General features: G+C 42.0%; 1 protein-coding gene across 33 annotated transcripts in view; it reads right to left on the bottom strand.

The window, feature by feature from the left end:
- Window positions 1–15417, bottom strand: part of Kcnma1 (potassium calcium-activated channel subfamily M alpha 1) — a 706053-nt gene that overhangs the window by 87381 nt on the left and 603255 nt on the right. For all 33 annotated transcript variants that reach the window (XM_063274699.1, XM_063274700.1, XM_063274706.1 and 30 more), the window contains 2 exons: window positions 5435–5558; window positions 137–361 (listed from right to left, as the gene is read on the bottom strand). In XM_063274699.1, the coding sequence (XP_063130769.1) occupies window positions 137–361; window positions 5435–5558 (349 nt within the window). The remainder of the gene's footprint in view (window positions 1–136; window positions 362–5434; window positions 5559–15417) is intronic.

Below are 15417 nucleotides of genomic sequence, written 5' to 3'. Positions count from 1 at the left end.
CCCACATCCTCAGGCCTGTAGCCACATAAAGGAGCAGACACATGATCAAAGCTTCAACAATTACAGCCACCTGGGACTTCCTCTTGTGAATATAAAGATGAAGAACAGGACATCAAATAGTGTGACCCTGACTTACAGGCAATATGGATACTTTGGGGAAGTTGTGCAGTGTTTCCCACTCCCGCTTGAGGTACTCGATGGAGCCCACAAACACAATGTGTTTGAGCTCATGATAGTGAAAATTGCTAGCACGAAGCGGCATCACCAGGTTCCGGAGGCCAATCAGGGCTGAGCTGACATCCCCAAAGATGCAGACTACAACATGACCACTCAGGACAGTCATGGCAGCTTCACTTCGAGTCTGTAACAGAAAGGGGTGCAAGAGTATAAGAAGAAGTGCTTATAATATTGGTATAAGGGGAGAAAGCATCACTTATGCAGAGAGGAAGGCTAACACTAGTTGCTGCTTACTGTGTACCACTGCTGTGATTGAGGTGTTGTTCAAAGAGTGTCCCCCAAGGGCCCATTGTGGTTAAAGTCTTTGTCTTCAGGGTGGCATTATTTTATGGTAGATCTTTGTTGAGTTGAAGCCTTGCTGAGGTCTTTAGATTATTTAAGGTGTGGGGCAGTTTATGTGCAACCACCTGGGAGTTTTCACATGATTCCTTGACTCCGTCCATGTCTTCCCCAAAGACAATCAGTACAAGAAGAGAAACACGGACACACCCATCTCCTTTTTCTCTGCTCATGTTTGATCTCCTGCTATAATCATCTACCACTTCAGCAAAGATCAGGCAATTGGGGTAGCCTAGCATTAGACTTCGAACTTGTTAAACTGTGAGCTACTGTTTTCTCTTTGTGAATTAGCTATCTCAGACATTTTTATTATAATAGCACAAAGGTACCCAATAAAGCTATTATTTGAACTATAGTAAAAACAAAATGTTTAATTTAATTCAGAATAATAGAAAAGAAATAATTCTTCAGCATCATATGTAAAATTGCAAAAGGTACCTCTTCTAATGGATAAAAGTATACTTGAGAAAGTGGAGAACTGGGTAAAAAGGTAAAACTCAGGTCACCATGTGGGCTGCTGTACACCACCAGGTTCTTTTATGAAGTCAAAAACTGGTTCAAAACTCTATGTTCAGCATTTTGGAGAACATATAGATCTTTATAGTAAGTTTAGTACATACAGCAAGCATACATACAAGCATATGTTTTCCCTTGTTGGTTCTATTTACCATTAAAGAATCTGTAAAATACCAGGAGGGCTTGCAGGACAGCTATTATTTTTTATTTTGCCACTATATACATGTTATATACTCATCTGTAATATGCACAGAAGTATTTACTTTATTTACATTATAAATTCCTGTAAGCATATATTCACACATTACTACCTTCTAGAACAATAGGGTGCACCATGTAGACTTGTGATGAGGAGACGGGGATAGGAATTTTTAGGAGAACAAAGACAATAAAAGGGGATGTTTGGGTATATTGGAAGAAAGTAAGTCTTAGCGTCCATTAAATAGGTGATAAACAATTTAATCCCAGCACTTAGGAGGCAGAGGCAGGTGGATCTCTGAGTTGGAGGTCAGCCTGACCTAAAGAGTGAGTTCCAGGGATTACACAGAGAAACCTAGTCTCAAATAAAAAAGGAAGGAAGGAAGAGATGATGAAATAATGAAAAAGAAAAAGAAAGTGAAAGGAAGAAAGAAAGGAGGGAGGGAAGGAAGAAGGAAGGAAGGAAGGAAGGAAGGAAGGAAGGAAGGAAGGAAGGAAGGAAGGAAGGGTAAAATGAGAGCCATTTAGGCCCTTTGGCTAAGATGATGATTAAATGCTCCTATTCTTTGGATGGTCTCAGCTGAAACTTGAGGTTCTCTCTTTAGATGTTTCAGTGGGGTAGCATACCCCTCACTGTCTCAGGAGATTGAATGTGATATCTGAAACCATAGGCTGGCTGCTGTGGTCTGCAGCTTCAATCTGATGATACAAGCCTACAGGCTTCTATATGACCACTGAGCTAAAACTGATTTTTAAAATTCACAATGACTAAAAGGTAAACCAATATTGGAAATGTCACTATGAATGATGATCATATAAAATTCACATTCCAATAAAGTTTTACTGGGACACAGCCAACTCATAATATCGAGGTATTTTCCATGGTTCCTTTCATGGAAAACAAGAGTTGTCGGTTGAGACAAAGATCACATGGCCCGTGAGACTTAAATCACTAATGCCTGCTTCTACAGAAAAAGCATACTGACCCATGTTCAGACTTTAGGGTTTCCTAAGTTATTTTTGGAAGGGTTTGTCTCATGTAAAAACCCACAAATAGTCATGACAAGGGTCTAGAAGCCAATCAGTAAAGACACAGACCAATGTCTTTCCCCAGCCCTAGATCTGCATCCATGAAGATGACAAAGGAAGGAATATTCCTATATAAGAGGACCCCAGTTACCCAGAAAGTGCAAATGGCTATCTGTCCACTACTGACATTTTGATTATTATACAGGTGAAAAAGAGAACAGGATGAAAGCAGGATGGGGTGGTTCATTGTTTCTCCTCTAATCAACACCTTCTCCCTGCCTGCCAACTTTCCTGTTTCTTACCATATGCTTGTAAGGTCCCATGAGGCTTACAATGATTTGAGGGAGGCATATTAATGTCCACTGAACATACCAACCTCTGCTTGATTTAATCCCTAACATTGACCAGTGTATTGATTGCTTAAACGCCAATATTGCAATTCACGACAATGTCAAGGTTATTACAGCGACCCCCCCAGGAGGGGAAGAAGCTAGCTTACATTTCCTGGTCATTAGAATAAAGGCAAGAACATTGGGGTTTCCCAGAATCAAAGGAAGCCTGAGACACAAGCTGTAAGAAACATGTCATAAAAGGGGACCCAAGAGGTTTCCCAAGAGCTCCCTTCACTTCTTGCCACTTTGTGCAGAAGATTTGAAGTTAGTTCTTTGGACAGCACAGAAGTCCAGGTGGCTGGAGCCAGAAGCAGATAGGTAAGCCCTCTGGGGTGTTGTGAATGTAACTCCTGTATTTTTTTCAATTGGCCTGGTCACTAAAGAAGCTAGTTCCCCCCAAAAGAGGAGTACAAAAGGGTTGAAGGGTAGAAGTTGGAAATCAAAGAATGCAAAAAAATAAAAAATAAAAAGGTACCAGTTGGTAGAATGACCCGGGTATAGAAGCTAACCTCAGGAGCTTAGACCTGGGGTAAATACCAGTTCCAAAAGATGCCATAGCTAGAGAAGTGTGTAAAGCGCCAGTCCTGTACCTCAAACCTGGGGAGCCTGGCTTTCCCATGCTTAAGACCTAAGAGAAATCCCCTCAGGAGTTTCTCTAGGCATCCTTCAAACCTTTGTAGGCAGAACCTATTCATACTTGATGGATCTCCATGGCTATTTTAGACCTAGACTGGTGCTATTCCATGGATCTGAAGAAGACTTTCTATCTCATACCACTTAGCACACAAAAGCTTGTTTCATAGTTCAGTTTTATATCTCCTTTTCAATTAGAGCACTGTCTCTTCTGTTTCCAGTGTTTCTGTGAGTAATTTTGCACTCAGTGAATAAATCGATTCCATAAGCATCTTCCACAGGTGATTCCATATATCCACCCTGTACCTCTCCATTCTTCTCCTCTACCCATTGAATAAAAATTCCATCTATTCATTACTGAATTATGCTATTGCCTCAGAAGTACCTCTACACTCTGTCCTTCCCAGGATCCTGCCCTTCATTCATATCTAAATTGTTCTCATGGACTCATTCATCACCCCATTGGCCTTCCCTTTGCACCACTAGAATATAAGCCCTGTTCATTATGTCTGAGAACAAGAACAGTACCTACTCCATAGTGTGTTTGCTATCAATGTTTCCTTAGCTGTGATGTTGTTTTTACAGATGAACTCCAATCTTAAATTCCTTTCTTCTAAAAGTGGATATTGACACATGCCAATTAGCATGCTGTATGCAGAATATTCAGATAGCCAACACTGAGGATGTAACCAAGCCAATAGTGACCAACTACAGAGCATCTAAGTGGTTAGAACCATCTCCCCTCCTGGCAAATCACATAGCAGCTGAGCATTTTGACTTTATATCTGAGATAGCTTTCATTACAATGTGTATTGGCTCACAATGCTCATTTATAATTAATTTGAAAACACACACACACACACACACACACACACACACACCTTAAAACATAGTGGATTAGCATACAGAACCACTCTGAGGATCTGGAAGTCCTTGCTAAGTAAGGGTGGCCCTGAAATAGAAAATGACAGGATTTTCCTACCTGAAAATGGAGAAGGCTCACAGCCATCTGGGTATTAAAGGAACAAGGGGGAAGAGCCCAGTCCAGCAGGCCTTCCTGACTATTAACCCACTTTTCATGGATTAGCAAGACAGTAAATGCCAGGGAAGCTGGTGTTGGCATAAAACCCTAAAGCTATTAAGAGGACAAAGGCAGACAATGGAATGGATTGTTGTCTGGGCTAACTTTTCCTGGGCCAAAGCAGGAGAAGTCTGCTATTTCTAGAGGCATTCCTGAAGTCTTCCTTGAAGCAACTGTCTTGAGCTGCATCGTTGACAATGGACCACAGTCTTGCAATGTCATCCTCACCAAATGCACTTGCCTTCCTGCATCATGTGTTAAGAAGGACTGAAAAGATGTTAGTTAGGGGAAGAAACACTATTGTAGGTCTGGAGAGATGTTTAGTTAATAAAATGCTTGCCATATAAACATGAGGACCCGAGTTTGATTCCTGTTACCCACATTCAACAGAGAAGCCTGGAAGTGGTAGTGCCAGCCCATGAAGACATATAACAAAACAAAGTGACAAAATTTGAACGGATAACAGTCCAGGTAATATTCCTATTTCTTCATGCTATTTACAAATAATCATGATAATCACAGCAGGTAAGAGAAAGTTGACTCTGAGGAGTCATGGGCTGGACGTGCACTACCATCTTAAATAAGATGTGGGTCATTCTCATCCTATCTTCTTACAGATGAGATAATTAAAATGAGTGTTCAAGAACTGGCCATGCAACTACCAGATGGCAGGACCAGGCTCTGGCCCCAGAAACATATGACAATCAGGAATGATGTGTATGTTATCTCCCATGATACCTTGCCATAGCACATAGTTACCACTATTGTCCTGAAAAAAATGCAGAGATTGGAAGTTCTGTTCTGGAGAGAAAAGAAATCTGCTGTAAACTCATGTTCCGATTAGAGATCTTGCCGCTTCAGTCTCTGGTCAGAATTTTAGTCTTCAAAAATAGCTAGTTCAAGTGACAGTCTCCTCTACTTTTCAGTTAGGAAAAGCTTCACTGTGAGCAAATTCCTCATGCCAGGCAAAGGAGACAAAGGTGGATGCCATGGTCCCTCACTCACTCACCAAGATGACTTTCTCAATCTCCTTGGGTGCGCACCAGTGAAACATTCCAGTGGAGTCGTACTTTTTCACATTGGAGTCCATGTTGTCAATCTGATCGTTGCCAGGAATTAACAAGGGGTCATGCCTGGGGAGAAAAGGCAGGAAGACCTAAGTGGAAAATGTGATAAATTATAAATGCAAAGGGTCCCCCAGTGTCACATCTCAGAGGAGATGACAGATGCTGAGAAAGTAGTTGTCACCAATGGCCATCTTCTTTCCTGCAGAGAACATCCCTTGAAAGGCAGCTGTCCAAACCATGTTCCCCTCTGGAAGGGCAGTTGACTTTGTCAGGTAGTAATTCTGGCTTTTTCCCTGCCCATTTTGCAAATGTGCTTCATGCCATTTTGTGGGTTCAGCTTCCTTTTTTTTTTTTTTGACCATTTCATTCCTTGTTGTCTCATTTTACCAGCTATCCAGTTTCCCTAGCCTACACATATGCACACACACATGCATGCACCCCAAAGGCTTGCTATTAGCATTGGCAATGAAGAGGAAGGAATAGGAATAGAGCCTCATGCTGGCTGACTGGCAACAGGATGGAAAGCCAATTACTCGCTCTTTCTGACTACAACTTCTGACGCGATGCTCTTCGCAGTAAAAGCTTTAACAGGCTGCACTTTAAATATTTTAGCAATTTGCCCAATCAGATTTTGCTCTCCCCGGCTGAAGCCCTTTAAAGATTCAGCAGCATGTCACTTCAGAGCAGATTGACTACCAAATGCCCACATCTGGAATACATGATTTCAATACTAAACAACACCCTCTCTCCTCCTCGCCTTGACAACTGTATTCGTGCTTAACTGTCCAATGACAGGCCCCTCATCCCCACCTTCATTTCCAAACATGGCATTCCTTGGATGAGAGCCTCCAGCTCAGATGCATCTTAATAAACTTGTTTGAAATTCTCAAGGCTACACCTGCTGCTTCTGGAAGCATGGCTGCACAGAAGTGTTCCCTCTAGTGGGATGGCGGAGTCTAACTGACAACCAAAGGAATTACAATGAAATCAGGTAGCTCTTCCATGCCCACAGTATAAGAAACAAGCCTTACAGACCAACTTATATTCATTGCCTGCGTCTCTATCTCTAATATGGTCAGCATGTGACTGTGTGGGAAGCACTTTTCAGCGTCTACAACACTGACTGTGTACAATTAAGATATGGTCCCAGGCAGACCTATTCTGCAGCAAAATTAACTTCCACAAGCAAACTGTTGACCAAAGATGGAAAATAGAAATAGATTTAAATTTTAATGTTGTATAGTGAAATGATGTTATCTTTAAAATGATCTATTTCAGAAGTTTAAAAGATAATCTTTAATTATGTATTAAATGTTTCTCCCTGAGAAATACCTGATATTTCTCATCTCTGCTGTGAGAGTAGAGCAGCAATTCTCTCTACAGAATTAAGTTTTTGGACATCTAGCACGATCTGTCTATTATGCCTTCCACATGGAGAAGACGGGAAACTCACTGCATGTTTTTACTTTTGGCAATTTGCTTTGAGGCCACAGCAAATGATGAATACCATGTGATGCGACTCGGTGGTGTCATCTTCAAGGAGCATGCTAGATTATTGCAGAAACTGTCACAGCTGATCGTTAAAGAAGCAGGACAACCCAATTCAGAGTAGCATCTCAGTAGCCCAGTTGGTGACAGGTCTTGAGAGGCTGTAAACTACCAGGACACCTCCCACATATAAAGCCAAGTCCAAATGTGCTGAAATCAGGGTCACTGAAATAGATCAGTGGGCAAAGGTACTTTCCATGCAACCATTTGACATTTGAGTGTGATCCCTAGAGGCCATGTAAGGTATATAGAAAGAACTCACTGTCTGTGGTTGTCTACATACACACACACACACACACACACACACACACACACACACACACACACACCCCACACACACAGTGTAGTAAATCAAGGGATTTACTATTTAACTTTGAGAAATCTTTAACAGTTCTTTAGCTAACATGTGTCATAGGAAGGTGGACAAAGCTACTATAGAGAAGGAGCTTGATAAGAGAGTCTCTTTCATATCTTGAAGAATGTGTTTTGGGGTGCAAAAGTCTCTTAGGCCTGCCATGAAGACAAAGTCAAGTTCAAATTCTCCTCCCCTTGTTTGTTGGTCAGAAAGAAGATGTTATCTTAGCTTCTGAGTGCCAGGAACCTGTTTCCAGGGCCTTCTGGTCTTCCAAGACATCTAGAACTAAATTCACATCTTACCAGCTGGGTTGAAGATACATCAGGCTGGCAAAAATTCACTTTAAAATATATATGCCTTGGCAAAGAAGGGATGTGTTTTGGTTAGGAACATTTGGTTCTTCCTAGAAGATATACCATAGTAAGAGTGGCCTACAAGAAAGATGGATGGTCAACTGCCCATCATTACGAGGGGAAAATGTGATGGTGAATATTAATTACAAACAAAGGTTGTAATTTAGGGAAAGCAGCTATATATGACTCTGGGGATTAGAGCCATGGTTTGTGCTCTAACATGCCAAATCATGCAACCAATCTCCAAGGAGTTCCATGTATACTGCATCTTCCACATAGGTCTCTGAGTCTGACCTTGATGATTTAAATTTACATCATCTAGGATTTCTCTAGAAGGGTCTGGCCTGAGAAACATGAAAAATCTCCCTAGAGCAGATATTTACTTTGAAGGCCAGATGTGGCACCAGAAGTTCCAACTTTGGTTTCTTTAATCAGTAAAGTTATCAATAAACATGAGACCCCTATTGTTAGTCAGGAAAGAAGATGTAGTAATGTCAAATAGTGGTTCACATGTAGCAGAATAAAAGAAAATATAGGTCCAAGGTCATGGCACACTAGCGTGTGTGTGTGTGTGTGTGTGTGTGTGTGTGTGTGCTATAACAAATAGTTATCATGTACAAGACAATGTGAAGACTTAGAGAAAAAAATGCTTATTCCCCATTGGTTTAGGGTCTGGGAAGGTTTGATGGGAAGGACAACAACAGTTGACCTGTTGAGAGGAGAGCCATGGCAAGCTGTGAAAGTTAAGCATTTTAGTATTGTTTTATCAGCAGCTATTAGAATCACTAAAAGGAGTGAGGTCTGAGTAGCCACAAAATGGTTCCCAATAGAGATGACTGAGATGTCCCATATCCTGTTACTTGGTCTAAGGCACAGAAGCCTCAGAGCAGTTGTCTGAGAGCTGCTTAGATATGCACTGACAATCAATAGAAGATGAGCCAACTAACTCATGACCTAGCATTGTGCTCCCCAAAACAAAAAATGTTACATAAAATACAATATTGAAAAGGAGTTGCTATTTTTAAAAACAAGGTACAAGAGCTAGGACTATTGGGGGTAACAACTACAAATGTTGGTGGGCCTAGAGGGTCTTCAGATTTGAAGCAGTGGGTCCTCCTTGAGAAGAGAAGTAGCTAGGAGGATTTGGAAAGGATTGGCTCAGTGCCAGGATATGAAAGGCTAGAAGGTAATGGATAAGTATAGAAAGATTGTTGGAGGGCGGGGTGAGGAACACTGGAGACTGATGGATTTACAGGCCCATTAAACGTTGTATTCACCAGATTCTGCTGTGAGGTGTTGGCAGTGCTCAGAGTATGATTTTTCCCAGCGACAACAGACCACTTTGAGCCAGCCATGATGTATTTCTTTACCGTGTCAGTTCCTGTAGCAATTTCAAGTGTTTTTCATTGGCTTATGCCTGCCATGAGACCCCTTATACAGGTGGAAAGAGAAGGGGTGGGTGTCTCCAGGGATTTCCACCTTTTAAATCAGGAACTCTCCAAACTGTCCTTCTAGAGAAGAGCTCCATGTATTTGCCATTGAGCGCACCAGTCAACACTGCCATGGTTGGGGAAATAAGAAGGAACGAGGGAGGTTGTTATGCATGAGAATGAGTTTCATAAGGAAACTTCTGAACAGGGCATTCTGACATCTCAGCTTGCAGGCTAAGGATGATAGTTCCTTCAAAGGCCTGCAGTGAGCTCTGTAAGACCTAGTAGAGCTGATTACCATCAATAAATACTAGTCCCTTTCACGTAAAGACTGTGCATTTCTTCAACCCACACTGCAATCCATAACTCTCCTTAGATGTTCCATAAGTGACTCGATACCCACTTACCACTTACAACTTGCCAGGGCTCCTGTCGTATTTTAAAGAGACAGAAAGTGTATGTAATAGGTGATAGCTATAGCCGTTACTTCACTGCTGTGGGGTCAGGTGTGCCATCTGCATGTTGAGATCTTCATCCTTATTACCTCAGAATATCACCATATTTTGAGCTATGCTATTTATAAAAATAAGATCAGGTGGGTACTGATTTGACTTTCTTCCATAGAGAGAGTGGGAATCTGGACTCAGACATCAACAGAACAAGGGCCGCAATAACATCATGGGAGAAAAAAAATATCTGCAGGTTGGGAAGAAAGGATAAAACAGTTCCTTCCCTGAGACCTCAGAAATAACCAGTCCTTCTAAAGTCTTGACCTTGAACTTTTAGCCTTAAGAACTTTGAGAAAGGAATTTCCTTCCTGCTGTTGATTGCAGGGCTCTCTTGAATGGTATGTTCACTGAACTTTAACCTGCACTGAAGTACAGCCTAACCCAGAGAAAAGATGAAATCTAATCACCACCTAGTCCGTCTGCTCAAGTGAAATGAGAGTATAGTTTTTCCAATATTGTTTAAGGATTGATACCAAGAAAGGCAAGAAGTCACCTATTTCCTCAAAAGCAATTCATATGGTAGCTATGGACTCTAACCCCAGAGGCAAATCTGTCTTCAGATTGTGGTCTGCTTCATACTTGGTAAGCTATATTCTGCCTCACCTTCTCAATCTGTAAAATGGGAATGTTAAATACAATCATTATAAAATAGAATCAATTTAGGGATCATATAAGGAAAGGCACATCATGTATACAGTGCAGAACTTAGCAAACCTATCTTCACCAAGTGTTTACTGCCACTTTCCATACTGTTCTTTATGGTTGCCTTAGAATCCAGTCCTGCTTTGGTAGCTCTGATTATGGTCAAAGGAAGAAGGCAAAGTGGAAAAGGTCAACCATAAAGATATAGGACTACTTCTGTTGGCTCTCCCACTGCCATGACAAAGAGTTCCCATAAGTTGAAATCTTATAAATATTACTATGTTAAAATGCACCCTCCCCTGTTTGCCATTCGACCATTGTACTAATACTCATAGCCATTTTCTGTTATTAACAGGCCATGTATATGGATGGGAAATAGTGGGGCAGGAGTGGGGGTGGGGGTGGGGGGCAGAATAGCTCCAGTGGCACTGTCAGGGAGCAGAGGGATAATCCTTTGAAAGACTTTGACTGACCAGAAGCCAGTCCTGATTGTCCCTACTTCCCCAAGTCACCCTTCTACTGCAGGAGGCAGCAGTGTCTTGTTCCCTCTCCCCTGCAGCTCAAATCACAAGGCCCTAAGCTGTAAAGAGAGGCAAAGAACATCAAGGGTATGTATGAAGTGCACAGCTTGCATGAATACTCAGTAGAAAATTACCCCGCAAGCCCCTTGTCAAGACAATGCACTAAGGAGTGGCTCAAAAATCAATTAAGGCTTGTGTGAGTGTTTGTCATGTGCCGAAGATCTGAAGGCTGGTTTAGGAATGCCCACTATTTATAACACAGTAGCCCCAGTGAGCTAGGCTCCCCCACCCCCGCCCACCTCCTTTGCTCCTCACCTCTTGATTCCTACCTCCAAAGTCCACAGCTAGAAATTAAGCACTCCTGACTTCAAGAGGAGAATAAAAGATCTTTGTTTTGAGGGTGTGCAGAGCAAGGAAGGCCACTTGCCATCAATTAATCTCAGGAAGTGAACTAAAGGCCCTGCCACAGCAGAAACACAAAAAGCTTGCCTTGAAGACAAGAGCCTAAAGTTAAACCGCAAATCCCCTTTGCCAGCAAACCTGCTGTGAGGAAGTCAAATTATATTTTAAAGAGTAGAGTTCCCCTTACAGCCAAATACAGCAAGCCCCAGAGTTCAACATTGGACTTTAGACACTCACATTAAAACATGGAACCCGGGGCTGAGGATTTAGCTCAGTGGTAGAGCGCTTACCTAGGAAGCACAAGGCCCTGGGTTCGGTCCCCAGCTCCGAAAAAAAAAAAAAAAAGAACCAAAACATGGAACCCAAGAAATTCCTAAAAAAAAAAGGAAGTTACTACATAGTTTCAGAATTTTACCCTTCTCCCTGCTTAACCTTTTAGGACCTAAAGTTCCACACATGGTAACTAAAGCCTTTTCTATCATGACAAGCATCATGGATAGAGGCCAACAGCATCCTGCAGTGAACTACAGAAATGGGGATCAGGGTGAAATATGAACAGAGTGCCCCCACAACCCTTCCATCTAAAGAGCAAATGCTTCCCTCACAGAGCATTTGTAATATTGAACACCAATGTGGAGCTGCAGGGTGTTTCTTAGACTTCATCTTCTGGTTCAAATGTTCGTCCTCCTCAGCTTTGGCGAATTTTATGATTCTTTCCCTACAGAGGTGTGAGTTGTTCATTCAAAGAAAAGGATTTGTATCTACCTTGATTCTGAACATATGTAGGAGTAGGATCTTGCATTTTCTCCCCCATTTTACCCCCTCGCATTTTTAGCAACCAGTAGAGGACACAGTGGATTCTCAATAAGCAATCAAATTTACAAGAAGAACTATTCAAAGTGCTCTGCTCTCCGAGCATCACTATACCCGGCATGCTTTCCAGAATCTATGCCTAGCAAGAACCTACTTCTTTTGTTATCTTATGATAATTTGTTCTGGGCTTTTCTAATCGAGACAGTGTATTTGAGTTAACACAGAATATATGCCATTAGGAAAGACATCATGGTGGGAAGAGACTATAAAGTATGTCTTTAAGCAATCAAGGCTACCTGGAGTTTTTCTAGAGCCAGCTGCCCTAACTACATAGCAGGGAGGGAACAGATAATGTCCTTAGTGGTCAAGACAGATGTTATTAATGAAGGAACTTAGGACTCCAGTGTGAAATATGAATACTTCTGAAAGACGGAGCCTATCAATCACTTCAAGTTTCTCTCATGGTTCTGGTTCTAGTAAGAAGGTTTTAGCCATCACTTCTGGGTACTTTTTAGCTCTTAGTAAGTAACATTTTGAGTTCTGTTGTGAGGATTCTGATTTGTGTAGTCCAGCAACTGCCAGAATTTGTCAACTCTGCATCTAACTCCTTGACTGCCATCATTGCTTCTGAGATTTGGCTTTTCTAGGACTCAGATACTGTCTTCTGCCAGACGGACAATCATGGAGCCACTTACAAAAAACTTTCACACCAGGCTCTTGACAAACTGGGAAAACATGGGACCCTCTCAGGTTCTCTGGTTCCAATTGCATTGGCGTGTCCCATTTCCACCTAATACAACATCATTTGCTATGCATCATCTTCAGAGAAAAATGGAAGTTACCGCTGTTACCCTGAGGAAATGGCTCAGGAGAATGTACACGGTCCTTGGTTCTACAACCTCTGAAATACAGGACAGAATAATGACCTTCTGCGGAGCACTAACTTGTTCTGATTCCTGTGTCACGTCTATCCAAACCCTGGAATCATGACACCCATGATTTTTTCCTTCTCTAGTCCCATGGGGGACTGTCACATGCTGTTAGTTTATGCATTAGGGGAAGGATTTATTTAGCTAACCTGTCCCTGGCTTCCTTTTCTGCCCAGTGGAAAAATTGGGAGGGTGGCATTCTGTCCCCAACCCTGAGTGGGCTCCAGGCCATTCTACCATTTCCTATTATTAGAATCTGTCAGAATGGCAGGGTCTGATGTGAGAGAAATCTAACAAAAGGTCCCTATGAAAGGTATGAGTCAAAAGAGAAGGGATATGATTTAACGAGTAGATGAGTTCATTTCACCTAATGATCAGTCAATGCCCAAGAGGATAATGTGTTCCTTCCTGTCATATTCCCTTCCCTCTCAAACTGAGGTCTAATGCTTCCCGGGTTTCATGACATGAAGTGCTCCTCAAAGTGCCCCATGCCTCTGTTTTGGACACCATCAATTTTCTGTGCTCACCTGGGTGAGAGCTATCTCTTTCTATAAATTGTCTACCTGACACAAAGCACACATAAATCCTCATGTCTGTGCTTCTCTGCCTTATTCCAGATCATCTTAGGACTGATGTTAGAAATGCCATGTGACCTTCTTAGGAACACTGTCAAATTCGGGCCTGATACACAGTTCAAGAGCAAACTCTGGGTCCCTTGATACCCAGAAAACTCTAACAGAGGGTAGAGTTTGGGTAGGATCCTTTTTAAACATCTCTATCTATTGTAACAGAAAGGCCCTGATGGGGGACTCCAAGGCCACGCTTAAAAAAATTACCAATGATCTTCTACATATAACTTAGGGAGCCACTTCCTCAAAAAACTGCAAGGGTTTCCTGATGCCTACAATAGGCAAGATCCTCCATGACTGGGAGACCAGAGTATACATACATTTTCAACTCCTGTGATATTACTCCATGGAGCCATCACTGTAGCTGTACTAAACATATACAGTGGTCTGAAGCACTGTCACTTTTTCCTCCATCTTTCTGATGACATGGCTTCCCCAGATATGATAGACTTCACCTCTCTATATCTTCATCTGCCATATAAGAGAGATATACTTGCTTACAGAGCTAAGATTATCAATGAGTTTGCATGCACAATACTCTGGAAATACTGTCCAAGCAACCATGAACCAGAGGAGATAGTAACATCAGAGAGAATCTCCTATAAGGTGTTAGCAAACTAGACCTCCTTCATCTTTCACAAGTAAACCTTGGCCATACTGAGGGACAGCAGTATTTCCATGTTCACAGACACTATAAACCCCTCTTCCTTGATTGTGTGGCATGGGCTTACCTGTATTATTTTGTAGACTAGACTCCTTTCTACCCCACCAAGCTCAAAAACTTCCCATAACACTTTAAACACAGTAGGTCCTCATGGGAACATTTATGGGATGAGTGTAAATCTGAGAGGTGAACAACCACCTGAGGCACACAGCCTTTCTGAGGTTCCATTTGTGAACACATGTGAGAGTCCAGATATAGAGTCTCATCATCTAAGAGAGCCAGAGAGCACACTTCCTTATATACAGCTGTGAAGAAATGGAAAGGGATTCGATACAGATTTCCAATGTGTGTGTGTGTGTGTGTGTGTGTGTGTGTGTGTGTGTGTGTGTGTGTGTTGTGTGTGGTGGGGGCAGGAGGGATAGGTTCAGCTACACATTGGTCTGCTTTAACTGTTCACCACACAGTAGGTTGACTTTGCTTTCCTCAGTTTTTAGACAGCTTTCATCAAATGGGGTCTGTGTGGCCTCAAGTTAACAACCTTTGACTGTGCTATTTAGAGACAAAACTCCTGCCCTCCAGGGATTTATGAAGCAGCAATCCACCAGGGAGGGAGAACAAGGCAGCAGGTGTGATCTGGGTAAAAACTAGAAGTTCTTTCTATAAGTTTCAGTTAAGAAACCAGCAAAGAGGGAGTGGGTAATGGAGAGGCAGGAAAGGGGATAATGTTTGAAATGTAAATACACAAGAACAAAATTTTAAAAAGAAAAAAAGAGAAACCAGCAAAAAAAGGGAAATGTCAGAGAGAGCAAGGGACTCAGAGACCACTGTGACTCACTTCTTGGTGGGTACAGGTTGTCTGTCATTATATGTCCATCCTTACTGCACACACATACACACACACAGAGAGAGAGAGAGAGGCACACACACGTACACCCAAACAAGGCTATTCATGTAGTGATCATATAGAGAATGAAGTGCCACTAAAACATCAGGGTGAGTCTGACACCAGAACAAACAAGGAGACAGGACCATTAGTGGAGAGTTCTCACATTTCCTGCCAGCAGATGATTTGGAGAAAGGCCTCACTCTAGAGGCTGTTTTATTTGTAGAAGCCAGTATGGTAAATTATA

The sequence above is a fragment of the Rattus norvegicus genome, chromosome 15, assembly GCF_036323735.1.
Source record: "Rattus norvegicus strain BN/NHsdMcwi chromosome 15, GRCr8, whole genome shotgun sequence".
Lineage (NCBI taxonomy): Eukaryota > Metazoa > Chordata > Mammalia > Rodentia > Muridae > Rattus > Rattus norvegicus.
Note: the sequence above shows the minus strand (reverse complement) of the source record. Positions and strands in the feature narration are given on the sequence as shown.